This window comes from Lingula anatina, chromosome 2 (genome assembly GCF_051362555.1).
Source record: "Lingula anatina isolate TDL-2025a chromosome 2, LinAna3.0, whole genome shotgun sequence".
Classification (NCBI taxonomy): Eukaryota; Metazoa; Brachiopoda; class Lingulata; order Lingulida; family Lingulidae; genus Lingula; species Lingula anatina.
The window spans coordinates 2,387,715-2,406,600 of NC_141768.1; the positions used below are offsets into that span (position 1 = coordinate 2,387,715).

The 18,886-nt window shown below is 39.3% G+C and overlaps 1 protein-coding gene across 11 annotated transcripts in view; it reads left to right on the top strand.

The window, feature by feature from the left end:
- The window catches only part of LOC106156262 (uncharacterized), a 127,772-nt gene that overhangs the window by 9,353 nt on the left and 99,533 nt on the right, over positions 1 to 18,886 (top strand). For 3 of the 11 annotated variants that reach the window (XM_087004694.1, XM_087004695.1, XM_087004700.1), the window contains exon 1: positions 13,892 to 14,351. The exons of 2 other annotated variants lie outside the window; for them this stretch is intronic. In XM_087004694.1, coding sequence (XP_086860820.1) covers positions 14,277 to 14,351 — 75 coding nt within the window. In that variant the 5' untranslated portion in view covers positions 13,892 to 14,276. Of the gene's footprint in view, positions 1 to 11,542; positions 11,716 to 13,890; positions 14,352 to 18,014; positions 18,075 to 18,351; positions 18,689 to 18,886 lie in introns of those variants that run through there. 6 more of the 11 variants (XM_087004698.1, XM_087004699.1, XM_087004697.1 and 3 more) reach the window with 5 other exon arrangements.

Sequence of the window (18,886 nt, forward strand, 5' to 3'; positions counted from 1 at the left end):
CTGCACTGCTTTTATCTCAACTACAGGAAACCTCTAAACACATACAACAGGCACTAAAAGCACAGGAGCAAATGCAAACGCGTATAGCAAAAGTGGAAACGCGCGTATACAACTCCCCAAACCCCACTCCAAAATCGCACAAACATACACAGAGGCCACACCAACAGTCGCGTTCGCAGGGAAGTTACAGTGTACCGCGAGGGGTCCGAGATAATACTGGCAGGCGTGAGGAGAGTACGATACGATGTTTTCACTGTAACAAACCGGGTCATAAAAAAGCGGAATGTTACCAACTCAGACGACAGAGGAACCATTTAAACTAGTTACGGCAGGCGCTATGACCAAACCACTAAGTTATAGATTAGGCGTTTCACTATCCGTTAGCGGCGTGCAGTGCAAAAGTTTGATTGACAGTGGTGCCAGTTGTAGTTGCCTGCGTTTAGACATGTTTTTAAAGATCTGCAAAGCAACGGGTAGAACGTGTTTTTTAGAGAAGACAAACGAAATTTACAGTGTGTCGGGAGAGAAACTCGAGGTCAAAGGCAAAGCAAGAATAAAAATTGACGGGGCCAGCATTTTCGAGGTAGTAGTGATCGCGAATATTGAGCATGAAATGATACTGGGGATCGATATTTTAAAGAGCGGGAACGCGGAAATAAATTGTGTACAAAAAACAATGGTTTTCTTCGGCAAAGAATGGTCTTTGACCGACTACGGACGGCCAGGTCTGATCGCGGAAATAGTTCAGTTGCCACCGTCATCGGGAAATGACGATATTGACGCGATGATCAACGAATACCGCGACGTATTTAGTTCTACCGAGAATCCCCTAGGCAAATGCGACCTGTTGCCGATGATAATCGACACCGGAGACAATAGACCCGTTCAACAACGAGCTTATCGCGCACCACTAGCAAAAAGGGAACTCATAGAAAAGGAAATACAAAATTTGCTCGATAATGACGTGATTAGGCCGAGTCACAGTCAGTGGAGTTCCCCGGTACTTCTTACGCCGAAATCGGACGGTTCCATGAGATTTTGCGTCGATTACCGCAAAATAAACGAGATAACAAAGGTCGATAGGTACCCGTTGCCACTTATCAGCGACATCTTTGACAACATGGGAGGAGCGGCGTATTTTAGCGTCCTGGACCTGAAACAGGGGTTTCACCAGTGCACGTTAGACGAGGCAGATATGCATAAAACCGCTTTTATTTGCCACAAAGGTCTATTTGAATACAAACGCGTCCCTTTTGGTTTGGTTAACGGACCTAATCACTACCAGAAGCTGTTAGATCGCGTTTTAAACGGCCTTATTGGGAAGTCGGTGTACTGTTACATAGACGACTGCGTGATTTTCTCGAAAACAATGGAGGAACATGTCGAACATGTGCGTCAGGTTTTAGAAAGATTCCGCGAAGCTAACCTCAAAATCCACCCAAAGAAATGCGAATTTGCCAAAGGTGAAGTACATCTCCTTGGTTACATCATAAGCAAAGACGGGATTCGCAGCAATCCCGACAAATTACAACCAATTAAAAACATGCCGACGCCGCGGAAAGCGAAAGATGTTAGGTCCTTTTTAGGCACCTGTAACTATTATGCGCGTACGGTCCCTGATTTTGCGAGAGTAGCAGCCCCATTGTACAAACTAACGAAGAAAAACGAGCGATTTGAGTGGAGGGAAGAGCATCAGAGAAGTTTCGACAGATTAAAAGAACTGCTGATGTCCAACAAAGTGATGGCACACCCGCGAATAAACGAGCCGTACAAACTTTACACAGACGCTTGTAATCACGCGATAGGCGGTGTTTTGGTGCAGACGGACGAGCAAGGGGAAGATAGAGTGATTCAGTATGTCAGCCACAAACTGTCACCTAGTCAACAAAGGTATTCTACCATCGAAAAAGAAGCTTACGCGGTTATGTACAATGTCAACAAATTGCGACCGTATTTGTGGGGCGCGGATTTGACCATTTACACCGATCATAAGCCCTTGAAAGCGCTATTTTCTTCTAAACTGCAAAATGCGAGATTGCAAAGATGGGCGGCAATTTTAGCTGAATACAATCCTAAAATTGAATACATAAAAGGCGCGAAAAACGTGTGCGCGGATTTTTTGAGTAGACTCCCATCAGAGCGCGAGGAAATAGCCATTATCGACACGGAAGAGGATTGGGTGGATCCAAGGTCATTTCCGGATAGCATGGCTTTACATAACATCCCAATTGAAGCCGATGGGTTAAATGTTGATGATATAAGACAACACCAAACCGCGGAATTTCCGGCGGAGATAGCTGAAGCCCAAAACGAAGACTCAGATTACGAAATTCTCCAAGGGATTCTTTACTCGGTCAGACCACCTAATCCGACAGAGCCCGATTATCCGCGTTTATTGCTGCCTAAACAGTTCAGAAACAATATCATTGACCGCTGCCATAAAGATGTGGGACACATGTCCGTTTATAAAACCCTTTGTCGTGTCAGGGAATGTTATGTTTGGAAAGGGATGAGGAAACACATTTCTAAATGGGTAAAACGATGTCCGACTTGTCTAGCCCATAAAAGCACCCCCCAAAGAACGACCCTAGGTGAATTGCCAATGCCCGCTTACCCATTTCAAATAGTGGGAATGGATTTGATCGGTCCGTTTCAAGAGTCACCAAAGGGGAACAGGTATTGTTTGAATGTTATCTGTCACTTAACAGGCTGGGCCGAAAGTTATCCCATTCCGGACAAGTCTTCAAAAGCAGTCGAATTGGCTTTAGCTACAGATTTCTTTCCCAGACATAGCATACCAGAAATTATCATCACAGATAGAGGGAGCGAATTTAGTGCGGGGGAATTTCGCAATTATCTTCAAACAATGGGTGTAGATCATAGGCGGACTACAGCTTATAATCCCAAATGTAATGGCAAAGTTGAAAAATTTAATCAATGTTTCAAAGGATTATTGGCCCGCCTTGTTAACAACAATACTCGCACCTGGGAAGAACAGATAGCTAATGCTTTGTTTGCTTACAGGAATAGCGTTTCCTCAGTGACGGGTTTCACACCTTTTTTCCTAGTTTATGGCAGGAACCCAAGGATGCCATTGTCAACATTGGTAGGTGCAACAAATAATCACCATCCTCTGAAAGGTCGGCTTAGTGACCTATCGGATTCTTTAACGGCAGCCCGAGATAATCTTCAGGCAGCTAGACTTGAGAACAAAAGGCGATTCGATGCTAAGGCGAACGCCAACAAAATAGAGGTAGGTGATTCTGTTATTATCTTCGCACCTGATAATGTGACGTTCGGATCTAAGTGGGACCCGATGTGGACAGTGACTAGACAAAGAGGCAATGTCTTCTGGGTAAGCCACCAGCAGACAGGTAAGTCACGTGTGGTAAACAGGGACAAATTGAGACTCGTGGACAGGGGTTTGGCGTGGGATCAAGTAAGACCACGTGCCCGCCGTGTATTTAAGAGACGACCCAACCCAGTAAGAGCTGAGTTGCAACTTGGTACCACGCCAGTCAACATCAACGCTCCCAGGGCAGAGGTCACTCAGCACGCGGCGGTAAGTAAGCCCGACAGGCGTAGACACATAGCCGACAGGGACGAATCCGAGCTACCGGTAAGTGTTACAGGTGAGTCACAGGCAGCTTCACGCAGGCCGACACTGCATGCAAAACGCACGCACAACACCATAACACGACACCATACGCCTACGCATTCACATAATACCAGGTTTAGGAAGCGATGTCTTCAGGCGACGGAACAGGGAGACGCGCTGTTGTCGCAGGTGGAAGGGGACGAAACAGGGGGTCCCCAGCCAGTCAAAATGTCAAGGATAACCGACAGTGGGTCGGAGGAGCATATGGAAGTCGACTCCATACAGAAATAAGAGGATGGGTTTCTAAAACGATAGTTTTAGGTTTATTGTTTTTGATTTTAACTCCAGGGATAAAAGGGGAGTTACAGAAGCTACCTGATGGTGTCCTAGTGACCCAGAGGCAGCCATTGAGGGTAACGAAAGCCGTATGGACGGTATTGGTAACCATAGATAAACCTCGGGTAATGAGGGAGGAGATTATGGATCGGTTCGGCAGCATTGAAGCCGAGTTGCGTAGAGCACGAAGGGGGGAGTATATCACCCCAGAGGACAGGGAACAGTGGCGACAGAGGATAACTAATAGCCTTAACCTTTTCTACGAGTTAGAGGACTCTCAAGCGGCCGTACCAGCTCTGGCCAGGGCGGGTTCGGTCGGTCCGGGCGAAGGGCGTCATTCGTCTCGGACAAAAAGAGGGTTGTTTGACTTTGTGGGATCGGCGGCTAGTTTCCTTTTTGGCATCAGCACGGACAAAAGTGTTGACCAATGTCGTAAGTTAGTTCAACAGACAAGACAGGAAGGACGCCAAATAGCCCATCGGGTGGGTATGTTGGCGACGGTAGTAAATAAAACAATCAATACATTAAACACAAACATACAACACCTTAACTCGGTGCAACATTACTTAAGAGAAAGCGTAGCTAATCGTATCAACAGTCTCATCCAGGGATTAAATACAACGCAGAAGAACTTGACCAAGTTATTGGTGGCGTTCAATATTGAAAGAGCGGTAAGTAATTTTGAGAAATATATAGATCATCAGCGGGAAATCTCGGAAAGATTTCATCGACAAAAGATGTCCCTGGAATTAGGTAGGTTGACGGAACTATTATTGCCACCAAGGAAACTCAGGGAAATTCTATTAACGGCAACTTCCGGTAAGGAATTGAGATTTATTAATGATTTATTTTGGTATTACCGTTTTCTCACTGTTTCACCCATTCATGATGTTGACACATTAATTTACAGGGTTAACATACCATTGACACACAGTGCTCAATTTTGGCTTCACAACATCCTCACTTTTCCGGTGCCCTATAATTCAAGCGGGCTGTCAGCACATGTTCAATTACCTTACGAAATGGTAGGCCTTAACCCCAAAACAGGTCAAATATTTTTTCCCGATTCTTGCATAGGTGAAAATCCAGTCATTTGTGCGTCGGGTCCCTTTTATAAAACGGGTTTAAAATGTGAGCGCGCAATCATAACGGGAGACGTAAAACATAGGGAAGCGTGTAACATTAAAATATCTAAGAAATTAAATAAAGGAAAAGCAACAGAAATTAATCCCGGTCATTTTGTGATAATAAGTTGGGGCGAAACGTTATACACAAGGTGTGATAATTCGGAAGAACATTCCTTAAAAATCGACGCGGGTACTTACTTGATTAATGTCGATAACGGTTGCGAAATACAAGGGAATGATTACACATTACCGGGCATAATTCATCAAATCGGTAAGGTCGAAATTCGCCCTATTTCTATAAACATGACTAAAAGGTTAAATTTGAAAGACATCATAGCGGAACAAGACGCCATCAAACTGCTTAAATCATTTGATTTAAAGGATATGGCGCTTGAATCTACTGTCCCATTGCAGAAGGTTTTGTGGGAAAGGGAAGACCCCTGGACAAAATGGGTACCCGATCAAGATAATATTTGGGGCTACCTAGGCACGTTTGCTTTGGTTTTTCTGGTACTGGGGTTATTAGCGTTCCTCACAAAACGATATTGGCTAATGAAATGTAAACATAGTATTTTTCAGAGAAAGCGGAGAACGGACGAGGCTAAACTGCAGACGATAGATGAAACCAGCCAGGAAGCAACTGCGAGTCAGTTGACCGTAGTGCAGCCTAGCGCACCTCCGTTGGCTGAAGATGTTGTGTCACTGCAGACTGCAACGGGGAAACCCTTTCGCGCCTTGTACTCCAGAGATCCACTGGGGGTTTTAAAATATAATGATATTGAATAATTTCTTTTCATTTGTAAAGTAATTTTTTCTTTACATGGCGAGCTCGTAATTAGATTCATTAATATTAAATCATGTAAAAGGGGGTTTAGGGTATATCTAGCAAGAGCGGGTATACCCACCCCGCAGTTTGTCACGTAAAATTATGAACTATCACGAATTACTTGTGGGGTAGATAACCTGATTGGTGTAATTGACGCGAACAAATTTTTTTTTCTCTTTTTCCGTTACGAATTGCAGGGCCCAGCGACAGAGCGATTCCGGTACACGACGCTAACGACTTTCTTTTTTATTTCCGTTAGAAATTGCAGCAACTACACAAAAGGATGACATATGCCGGCTTCCAATAATTGCTTTCCATTAAACCTTCATTACTTTCATGAAATTCACCATGCAATGTTTTGAGTGTACTTTTAGTGCGCAAGGAAATTCCCATTTCCACAGACCAACCACCATGTTTGGACAGATTTTAATTCGGGGGCTACGATGTGACAACGCCAGAGTGTGTGAATTGGTGTCGTCTGTGACCTACGCTGCACTCCGACGGTCTTCATCCCAGCTGCAAGTCTCTATTATCATCAGTACTCCGAGCGTCATGGTGGGCTACGATTCGTCTGTGTTCGGCTGGACGTCGTCATTTCGCATTGGCTACGCGCAATATATATAGACTCTGATTATAACAAAAGACTCATATTCTAGAAGGAATGAATTGTTAAAAGCAAATGGTCGAGAGACAACTCGATAATTTTTTGTGCTGTCTGAGCATTGGATAAACCTATGTCCCTCTTCCTAAAATGAAAAAAAAAAAAAATTAGGGAGAGGCTGGCGCAGCCGGCTCTCAGCACCGTTTTACATTTGCTCCACGAGGTTGCTTGCTCTTACTCATTATAATTATAGAAGTATTGAACATCCTTAAACCATATAGCGTACCTATGAACATGATGCGGACGACGTCATCATCACTATAAACTGGGAATCTTTCAATGCATTTACCTTTTGGCGATAATGCTTATGTTTAAAAATATTGAAGTTTGCACTGTATATATGTTTACGGAGTTGATAACATTTCTATTGTAATACCTATCTCTCAATGTATAATATTTTAGACTGTTCTTTATATTGTTACTTAACTATACCTATTCTGGTGTAAATATTTCATTCTGGTGTAAATATTTCATGGCACATAATTTCAACACACTGCTTACATTATTATTAAAACTTAAGGTACATAATATAACCCATTTAATGCAGTACATATTAAGAAAGAAAAATGTCATAAATATTCTATTTTTCTTTGTTTGGGAAAGGGAGGAATATGTCGGAGACATTTAATAATTCATGGACGATGTCTATAATTTCAAGTCATAACTTTTATTATTCTCCATAATACATTGTGTCAATTTTGAAGAGGCTGAGTAAGGCTTGTGTACCTGTCGCATTAAGAAGCCAGTGATAAGAAGTGCATGAAGCCATTGGCTGGAGTATGTACTAAAAGTGTGTAATATTGAATAGAGAATCAGAATGTACCTGAGCAGGCAACGAGTTCACATTAAACGATTGAAACTGGTCATTTTTGTCAGTGTGGATTTCCTCTGTAGCGTCTAGACGTAAAGATTTCGACCGCGAATCTGGAAGGCTATATACTAAAGCGTTATCCTAACTAAGATATCCAACGGTGTCCGCATTTCGAGCTCAAGTCTAAATTACGTTTATATCTAAAATTGCGTGGTTCCGGACAATATGGCAGAAGGGTTTTTGAAGGAAATGGGTAAGGGGGGAGGAGGGTAGAAAAGTGACTCTCTTATCTAAAAGAAACCAGGGCCAGATTGATATTTTTTTGCCTACCACATGGCAGGGAACAATATCCTTACGACACTTTAAAAGACTGCCGGGTAAACTCATGCCAGTTACTCATTTTTGTTTCCAATCTTATATGCCAAGATTGGGTCACAATTATGCAATTTGGCATGAAATTGTACCAAGGCCCTACACAATCAGGATTGGTGTGACATGCCATGTCATCTTATACCATGTTATCACGTGTAGCAATGTTCCTACTTACCTCAGTTGATGTGTTACACATGGAGGGATTAGTTTTCGATTAGTTTTAGATAGCTCCCGAACAGATTTGTTTTCATTTAAAGGGATGTTTACGTTTCAGTTTCCACTCAGACTGGTGCAGAATAGGCAGCATTTGCCATACCATGTGAAGCTTACCTCCCCCCCCCACCCCCTACCCCCCCCCCAAAAAAAAAAAAGAAGGGGTGGGTGGAAGGGGGGGTTTGAAGGCACTTTTGACATATTTGACATATGACATATTTGACTCTTATATATTATGACTTTTATATACTTAATCATAATACTGAATAAGATTAGGGGGTAGAGCATGAACAAAAGTGGGTAAGGGGGGTGATAGAAGCAGAAGGTAAGGAAGAGGTAAAAGTTCATTCAGTATACTAGTTTTGTTTCATATTAGATAAGGAAATAATTAGAACAGAAATTGATGTTGATGTTTCCCATTTTCATTAAAGAAACAAGTCTGGCATGATTCAACTGTTGATGTTTGCATAGCTCACCCCCTGCCAAAAAAGGCTTAGTCAGTCTGCATCACTTTGGGCAGGTAATAGAGGCTGGTGTTTTTGCAGTTACCCGCATATTACTTCAGCAGGAGAGAAGACATTTTTCAGAAAGTGAGTGTTTTATGTTGTTTGTTATTATGTAATTAGCAGTGATGATATACTGGTACTACTCATACTAGGTAGATATGATCAGTAACTGAGCAACCCATCTTGCAATATGAAATCTTGATTGAAAGCAAACAGACCTGTGTTTGCTCTAGATCTGGTTACTTCATGTTCAAAAAGTGAAAAGCAAAAAAGGTTTGCAGTATTTATAGCATGGCGTGGTTCTCATTCTATTTCAGTACCTTTATCTTAATTTGAAGCTTTTCTGAGAGAGGAGTTTGAGTGTAGTATGATAAAAGAAGGTTGATACCTGTTCAAGCGCAGTTTTCAAAATATTGTGGATAAAAGAGGTACAGATCCCTTATTTTCATATTTACAGTTTCAGAACTGTTGCCCGAGGTTATAATTTTCTGCTAGTTTGTTTTCTATCTCAGATCTGTTAGTTAGGTAATGTGTTCTTGCTCTTCCATGCACTGAGGGGTGGAGGGGGACAGAGGGGGATACCCTAGTGGGCAGAGGGGGATACCCTAGTTTGTTATAAATTGTATTGCAATTTATTACAATAATACATCCCTGATATTTTTTTCCTCAGGTTCAGTAACCAGCTGCTCTCATTTTACAGGATTCCCACTGAAATTTGTAAATTTTGATACAGAGAATGTCTGGGAAAGAATGCTGTGGTTGCTTTCGTTTTGTTAGCTGATGACAGATGATTGATATTCATGGATGACATAGATTTCTTCACACTTACAAAGCAAATAAACAGGATAGAAATTCAATTAAAATATGTTCTGTTTTATATTTTACTTATATTAATATTATGTAGAATATAACTTGTAAACTGGGCAGAAACGATCTGATCTTTTTTTCAGATACCAAATTTCTTAGCCTTTCAGACTGGCTTTATCCCATGACTAAAACTGTATTGAGCCATAAGGCTTGTTTACATTGGAGATGGGTCCACTTAACTTAGTACATCAACTTGCTGCCTGATTACATTCCAAACCTTTAAAAGGTAATCTAATCTATCAATTACAGTAGTGGATGGGGGTGGGGCAAAAGCGGGATTAGATTGGCCTCTTTTGATTACAGTGTAATCCTTTGGAAGTGCACTGTCTGAGCTGTTCCTTCTCTCTAAATTTTTCTTAGGCTTCTGAGCAGAGAGGTACAGGTGTGTCCAAAAATGGTCTTTTGGTCAGAAAAAATCTAGTCTGAATCAACTTTTGATCTGCTCCTAGTACCTGTAACTTCTCTGCCATTTCTCAAGTTAAGCCAACTAATTCTGAAAAAGTTTAACCTTTTCTGAAAAAAATCCTTTTAAAATTGAAGCATGGTTACAGGCCTGGGCCTAACTCAACTGTAAGGGAGCATTCCCAAAGACTATTGAAATTGTTGCGTCTGTCCAACTTTTACTAAGTACAATTGATTTAATTGAATGACATGCCTCCTTGAGCAGCTAGGGGATAATTGAATCAGGGTAAATTACCCCCTAGCTGAGGCATGTCACTCAATTAAGCTGATTCCATTGATTGCAATTACCAAGAATCCCTCTGCGGAGTTGGACCAACCCAGCTAGCACAATAGGTGTATGGGAATGGGGTATAAGATGCCTCTGTAGCCAGATAACTGAAGGTTTTTTACTAAAAAACAGGAAGAAATTGGATTGAGATATTGAATGACCATAAGGTGATCAGATATGATCCATAATGTTCTTCACCTTATTTGTCTTCAATGGTACGACATATGATTATGTCTAAAGTCTCGGAAATCAACATCCATCAAGGCTGCATCTGACATTTATTAGGGTTATAGCTACACCTTGTGGTCTGTTTATGACAAAACTTGTTCACTCTGAGAAGTGTCTGCCCAGTGCAATAAGATGAAAGATAACAGATGGTGATCATGCTGTGAGCGTGGCATTTTCAGGGTGATTTGTTCTGATTCTTAATTTCATAAACTAGCTATATATAAGATCGAATTAAAAATGTTATACATTGAGTTTTGTTCACGAAAAAAGTCAACTCCTTTAAATGAGAGTTTACAAAAAAATTCCACCCCTATCCTAGACTTATTTTATTATGTTATTATCATATTTTAATGAATGTTAAAATAATAGTAAAATAAAATAAAAAAGTAATTGAACCTTCAAAGGGAAGATATTATAATATAATATGTCTGATAATGTTTATTTTGAAAAAAAACTTCTAAATATTGGATGTGGCATAGAACCTGCCCAGTGCAGTGGGTGTCACCTGTTTGTTTCTAGGTTTTCAATAAAGTGTCTTCACAGTTAAAACTTTTGAACCCAGGCTGGTTTCATGTCTTTGCTCTAGGAGTTTTTATGTTTCAGCTGCTGTGGGGGACTGGTGATTCTGCTGCAGTTAATGTCACCAATATCTAAATACCTCATTCTTCAAATTCTCACACAAGGGGACTTGTACCAGTAAGGTATAGATAAACAATCCATTTTTGTTGAAAAAAAAGTTGAAAAGAACCAGGGGGTGTATTGCTGGGTGGCAACATCTCACTGAACTCATGGTTACTTAGTATCAACAAAAATGGTGTCTGTTTAGATAAGTTTTAAGGCTTATGAACTGGTACAAAACAATTTGGCCATACTTTTTAGACACCAGCTGTATGTGTTTTGATTTTTTAGAGCCCTGATCCTGTGAATATTAGATACATAAAGAAAATCCTAGAATTTACCAAGAATAAAAACAGCACATAGCTGGTTTTATTATTTTTTTTAATCTTAAACTAAAACTAACACTTAAGCTTAAAGCAGTAGATGTCAGTGGTCCCTGGGTTGCCCTCAGGGGATATGGGGGGTAACGATGACCTGGGTATTAAACACCTCATCCATGAGTATGCTATTATCAGGGGGAGGAGGTAAAAATTTCAGGTTGGTTGCAGGTATTGTTAGTTTTGTCAGCTACGTGATGGCTATGGGAAAATGAAGGTGTTAATGTGGGCCTTGGTGTACAGTAATAGCAACACTGGTGTTGGTGTAGTTAGTAGTTAGCAGTTATGTTCTCTGACCTCTCCCAAATCAGCATTATGGAGTGCACACCTTAGTGTTGCACAGGTGTTGTGGTCTTCAAATGAATGCCCAGTGTCCAGGTAAAATGACCGCCTGTTTACTGAATGTAGACATATGGGAAAGATGTTAAAGTTTGTCTCTTTAAGGGTAAGTCTTTTTATCTATAATATTTTTGTCTCTTTGATAAAAAGGTCCATATTGTCCCTGGAGGTATGTGTTAGAAATAGTTTTGTAAGGAAGGTGGGGTTGTCAATTTTGATTAGTATGAGTACTAATAATAAGTTACAATGATGGCAGGTTCTCAAATCTAATGGAAGAGAAATGAAATTAAGTACAAGGAAAATTTTTTTTTATTGGCACTGTTGAATTTTAGTATGATCTTAAAGTATGCAATGGGATTCATCCTAAATATAAATGAGAGTGTAGCATTCCAAGCTGGTCAGAAGAATTTATTTTCTGAAGGAATCTTTTTTTTCATCAACAGTATTGTCAACAGAATGATTTTAACCACAGAGATATTCAGAAAATAACTTTCCTGAATTCTTTTAAGTCCCAAGACTATCTCAGTTCCTATTACCAGTACCCCTGTATAATTTTACCAAATCAGTGATGGAGAGAGTAATTGCCAGGTAGAGGAAAGTCAACATCAGTACTCAGAAACTCAGCGTGGTTGGCCAGTGAGTGACCCCACTGAATGCTTACACAGCAAATGACGGAACTGAAACATGTTTGAAAGCCCATGCTGAGCTGTACTTACATTAGGTAGTAGAACATGATCGATTTGCACAGAAACTTCTTGCATCAATACTTTACTCTACTTAGGATGCAGGTGGAATATGGGAGTGCATTAAACAGATTGGTGCTAGGGGATGGTAATATAGTCAACTTTACATTCTTTTAATGGTGAAGAGTTTCATTAGAACTTGCTATGTAATTTCTGAATTGCGCCCAAGAATTCTGATTACATCTTGGATTACTGACTTGTTTCATAACTTTTAATCTTTCCAACTCCCATCTGTGGAGGTAGTTTTGACATTTCATAGTCTCATCTTTCTTTCAATTAAATGTGTGAGAAGCAAGTTATTTTTAGTGAGGAAAGGAGATGGGATCTGCACCAAAAGAAAGTGTCATCAGGGCTTGTGAGAACATATGCACCAAATTTTCCTTTTTTTTTCTTTAAATGTAAATGATAAATCCTTTCCTTTCTTTTCCTTTCTGTCACCATGTCACCCTGGTATAATGACATCTCTACGGATGTTTATCAACTTCCAACATTTACATGTAATTTTCAAAAATCATCTGAAACTCTGTGTGACAGTATCTCTTAAGTCTTTAGAAGAATTCTACATTCCTCTCCCAATGACATGTGGCAATGGTAAGTGTTATCAGGCAGATGATTATAGCTCCACCTTCTGTGGTTACAGTTTGGTCCCTGTTGTCATGCCTTTATGTCTAACATGCTGTCACTGTGGATTAAGGATTTCTGCACTAAAATGGCTTACTATGAGAAAATGATGAAAAAAAAAAAGACTTCTGATATAAGACATTGTAAAGTGGAGGGTTTGTTTTTCTGAGTTTTTGCACCGAGCTAGTAAGAAGCTCTTGTGAAATTTTAAGCATTCCAAAACAAGCTTTACACAAAAACATTATTAAGCAATTACTTCACAAATTAAAAGAACAAATGAATAGAGGGGGGGATAGTTGTAATTCCTATCAAAAATACTTAAAATTTTCTCCTTTTTCAAACACATGATATTGCATCAAGCAAAGCAATGACTACAGACATGGCCATTTTGATAACCAGTCTATGATAACAATCAGACATACTCTATCTGACAGACACAGAAAAAAAATGTGTTGAAAGTAAAATTGTTTCTTATTTTTCTTTTAATTTGTGCATTTGGTAGAGAAAACCATTTCAGCAGCAGGCCACAGCTGTTTGCTTGCAAGATGGCCACAAACACTGAAGTTTTCTCTGCTGCAACCTGCAGGATTCCTACAACTCATTGCCAGACCAGCGAAAGTAAAAACAAACCACAGATAAGATTAAGTCAAAAAAGTTTATATTGTTTAAGTTTCAGTTGACAAATGAAATACGATATCCTGCATCTGCCGCTTTTTAGTACCATCACCATGGAAACACTTTATCTTTGGGGAGTATGCTGGCAAGAGGGGTATGTGCGTGTGTGTAACTCTCCTGTTGATTGGCTCCAGATTGCATAAACTGCCTTGTTTGTGTGGCCTGGCAGTTGTGTTTGGATGGTGGAAGGGAGCAATATTGTTCTAAATTGGCCCAGGCGCTGCTCAGAACACAGCAGTTGGCGGTGCTGACCCGTTGGTGAAGGCCTTTGCTCATCCTATTGTTTAGAAAGTTGTCAAGGTCCAAGGGAGCTTGGTGTATACATATATTTCATACCCCTGTGATTGACTACCTCAACTCCTGTGTGGTTTTGATGGTTTTATGGACAGAAAAGAATGCCAAGTTTGTCTGACATAGCACTGCAAGAATGCCCAGTCAGTCGGCACCCATGCTGCTGCTGCTGCCAGTGAAATTTAAAACAGCATACCCTCTCTCCCTCTGGACTATCTGTTGCTGTCAGTTCCACCTGAGCATGATGGGATCAGTAACCATGGTATCAGTAGCGAGAGGAGGGATGTAAGCACTGCCTCTTGGTTCTTGTACTGTTGTTGTAACAGTACTCTGGCAAATGGGTAATCAAGGCGGTAAACCTGAGGATTCTAGACTTCAAAAACCAGCTTCAAAGGCATCAGTTCACAGACGGGTAAGTGGAGCTGTGTCTCACCTGGCCACCCTATAATTTTCCAGTCCAGTTGTAGTGATTATAGCTCTTCCTTTCAAAATGAACCATAGCATTTACTGTACATGTATGTTTGTTCATGGATGCTGTCTTTGGTAATATTGCTGATATGTAGAGGGTTATTTAGTTGTGCATGTATTCCTAGATGGGATCATTGGGTCTGGCTAAATGTCTTGAAAAGTTTGAGGAGTAATAATAATTCTTAAAAGAGTCCATAAACTTAAAATATTTGAAATGCACCTAAGGTCTTCCAAGTTTATCATTAAGGTTTTATTGCTGAAACATGTTTTTTCCATTTAGTTTTGGCATGGGAGTCTAGCGAGTTTCCTTTTGTTTTCCGCAAATGGTTTGCTATATCTTTATAAAAAATGTGCTCAGAACTATGTCTTCAGAGTTCTGTTCTCAAGTGACTGTTTCCTGCTTATTAAGAATGATTTATATCATAAAATAATACAAAAAGAAGCAGTTGTACATTTTCAGGAAGGGTAGAGTACTGGTAATGGGGCAGTAAATGTTAGGATTTCTTGGTGTGGCCACTACACAGTATATTTTAAAATCTATAATCTGCATTAAAATATGATTAAAAATTTTAAAACTATGTAACTGAGGCACATGGTTTGTATTTTATGATGCAACAGAAGCATCAAGGGTTAAGATTAATAAGCTGGAATAGTTAAAGCCTAATCCTTATTGTCTTTAGTTAAAAAACAACTTAAGTATCAAGAAAATCTTGTCATTTGATGTCTTTCTGCTTTCAAACAAAGCAGTTTCAATTAAATGCCATGTCTTAAATGATTACAAAGTTTTGAAAATCTAATTGTATTGGAAAAATTAACTCTTTCATCTGATATTGCATTTTTGACCAATTCACCATTTTGATGAGAACAAAAAACTGTCTGAATGCAGTTCTCAGATAGCACATCTTGTCTTAAAGTTACAAAGAACTTAAAATATATGCCAAAATGGCTATAAACCGTAACTTCAACACCTCTGACCTTTCTGTGTTATTAAGATAAGCACCGCTCACCTGTCATTACACATCTTCCTATATACTTTTCACACCATAAGGGCCAGTGCTGGAACCTCAGGTACATACTTTTCTACATTATTGAAGGGTGTAGACTTAGGTAGTTATTTTAAATCAAATGCCAAAAAAAGTAACTGATGGATGATTCATATTGGGAAAATCTTGGGTAAAAAATTTTGGGAGGCTCTGATAGTGCAGGTATTTTGGGTATTTATTTGTAGGTGATGATAGTATTTAGAATTGAAATATTTCTGGAAAATTGACCGAGGTTATGCATGTTTATTTTTAGTGAAAATGATATATTTTAAGGGTTTTAGGATGAAAATAGGTTTTTGATGTAAGTATGGTAGGCTGGAGTGTGTGTGTGTGTGTGTGTGTGTGGGGGGGGGGGGGGGGGCACATGTTAGGATCATGTAAAAAGATAGGAAATGGCTCCTTCATTAATTTGAACCAACAGGAAATAACCCTTTTTACAAATATACACAGAAAAATCTGCTTAAAAATTTAAAGTGTTTAAGTCCTGGATAAATTTTCTGAAAGTTGTAAGTGAAAAATGAAGATAAGCCATATGGGGGTTGTTCATCCAAAGTGAGTGACATGACAATGTTAAGGTGACTGTCTTGTAGCTATATATGTATAGGTACCCATTGCATGCTTGTATACATTATCATTACCATGCTATGAGGCCAAATTTTTCATTTCCGTCCAGCAAAACTAAATGGATAGTACAGGAAAATCATTTTGAGTGGTAAATTTCAGTCCATGATGACTTGATTTGTAAAATTGTTGAGATAAACACATTGCATGTTTGTTCAATTTAGATTATTCCTGTATGAGAAAATTTGAATGCATGGGTCTTAGATCTGACCTACAGAGACCTGCTTTGTGGCTTAATTTATGGTGTCAAAATGGAAAAAATGCTTATAGCCATATAAAGTGTTGGCCAAGTGTGAAAAAGTCACCTCCTGAAGTTAGGCAAGTGCAAAAGTTTTTTAAAAAAAATTTAAATTGTTATACTTAAAACAAATGGCCCTCTGGGAACCATGAATGCAAGATGAAAATCTCATTGAACCAGGATCGAAAGCTTAATGAGAATTTGTTTATTCTGACCACTTCAACACACTCCCTTTTTCACAGCAGGACACATTCCGAACAAACTTTCAATATTTGTATTTTTGATTTAATCAGCTCTTCTGTGGGGGATTGGTAACTTTACTATCACTCTAAACTGGAGACAGTTGGGAAGATTTTATCAACAGGCAAGCAGAACTGATTGACATAGTGTATATAATACTCCTTCTGGGTGGTAGCTATGCATCATGTATTACAGTAGTGTGGATAGGTACCCAGGCATGTACTAGTACCAGTACACTGTTCATATCAATCCACGTGGCTATTTCTCAGGAGATCAGAATCCGCTTGGGTTGATTCATGTAGCAATTAAGCAATGGATTGCTTGATAACCTGTTGTAGGTTAATTTTAAAACATTTGTGTCATCCAAGTCTGTGAAATAAAGAGTCCTTTTTACATCATAAACAAGGCAATTGAGGGAGTACAGTATTAACTACTCTGTACCTATACTAAGGAGATTGTGCATTTATGCTTATGGAGACAGTTACTTTGTTATATGATCATCATAAAAGGTCTTAATTGATTCAGAATTCATGTACTGGAGTTAATTGTGACGGAGCCAACCCTGTTAGCATAACCACAATAATATACAGTGTATTTGACTTCTATGTAAAAGACTTAAGTGGACACTTTTGGATCCACATTCTAGCAGAAAGCAACAAGAAATTGATATACATCAGCCATACACAAGACGGATAATTATACATTCTGAAATTGGCATCTATTGTTTTTTTCTGATCCTTATCATCAATAATTGTTTGTACCTGTACATGTTAGTGATCAGTGTAAATACAGTAAGTTTAGGAAGATGAGGCCAAGTACAAGTAGCACTTATTTTTTTATATAACAAGCCAGATAATGATACATATGTATCATTGTATGGGGCACTCTGCCAAAAATGGCAGGTAACGCTATATGCCTACAGTTAATTCACTGGTTACTATCCCATTACTGAAGATAATCAGGGTGGGGGAAGTATTTGAATTAGTTTAATACCTTGAGGTAGTGGATTCTTTAGTTATGATTTCACACAGTCAGCCACAGTCTGGCAGTATAGTTGATACGGTATATTTTATATAGGACTCAACTTTCCATGTGCTTTTGAAGTACATTTGAATATAAAGCATGTATTTTACCTGAAGGTTTTAAAGGTTTAAGCCATGTAATTAATGAATGTCAGGACCCTGTTGAATCCTACAAAATCAGTTCAATATTGCAAATCTAATACTTTCCAATGGTGGAAAAGTTAAACAAAGTGTCTCCATTTTGCCGGTACATTCTGCTACAGGCGCTAAACCATTTAAACTGTAGGCCTGGAAGTGTGGCAACATTTCATATGTACGTAGAGCCCAAGGCTAACTTTCAGAATGCAAATGTGAAGTTTTATAGCAGGTGTTTGGTATGCAATTGTCTAGAGATAACTAAATAACACACAACACAGAACAGGGGTCTTCATAACTGGTTCAGCTCTCACCCTCTAAGCATGGACAGATTTTTGGGGTGGAGAAAGCCAAACAAGTGGAAAGTGGTAATTTATTTAATTGAAATCATCTGAGACTATTAACTTTAAATTGAATTCATTTGTGATTAACATTAAGGTCAATAGAAGGTGATGGTTAAATTTAATTAAGTTCTTTTAAGTAGGTTAAGAGACTGTGCCTTCTCCCCAATAGATACTCTCTGGGGTATGAGGTAAATTGTCCATTAAAGGGCAGTCAGGTACACAATAGGGTCAAACAGCCATGGTAAATTGGCCTTGGAAGCATAAATGACCCGAGGTCGCGGTGATTATGGCCCAGCTGTCCTGTGATCTTATTGTGACTGATACCAGCTAATGTTAACTTGGAAAATTTATTGACCGGTGGAGTTTGTCAACATGCAAGTTTGAATAAAGCAAAGGTTCGGTCCTTTAACAGTTTGACAGAGGTACATGTGCTGGAGTTGATGTACTTCTGTTTGTGGCCTCTCTGTACATTAAGCAGGTGAGATGATAAGGGACGGAATCAGCTAGATATCATCAGCTAGGCCAGTCAGCTTGGTGGAAGGCACACTGTATCTCACGGACCAGTTGTGGTGTTGTCTGAGAATGTTATTCTTCCCTTGTATGATGTGAAAAAAAAACAGGATTTGAAATATGAAGAGGTTATTTATTTTTAAAGATTTCATTGTTTTGTTTGAATGGCAGTATTTATCTTTCATTGTTTGATTAGGGGCAAGATGAGGGTTACAAGAGCACAGTGTTACCATCAAGTTCCAAAGTCTGAAAAACATTTTTTTTCTACTGTATGAACTTCAATCTGTTACAAAATAAGTGCATATATTATCTTGTGGATAACATAT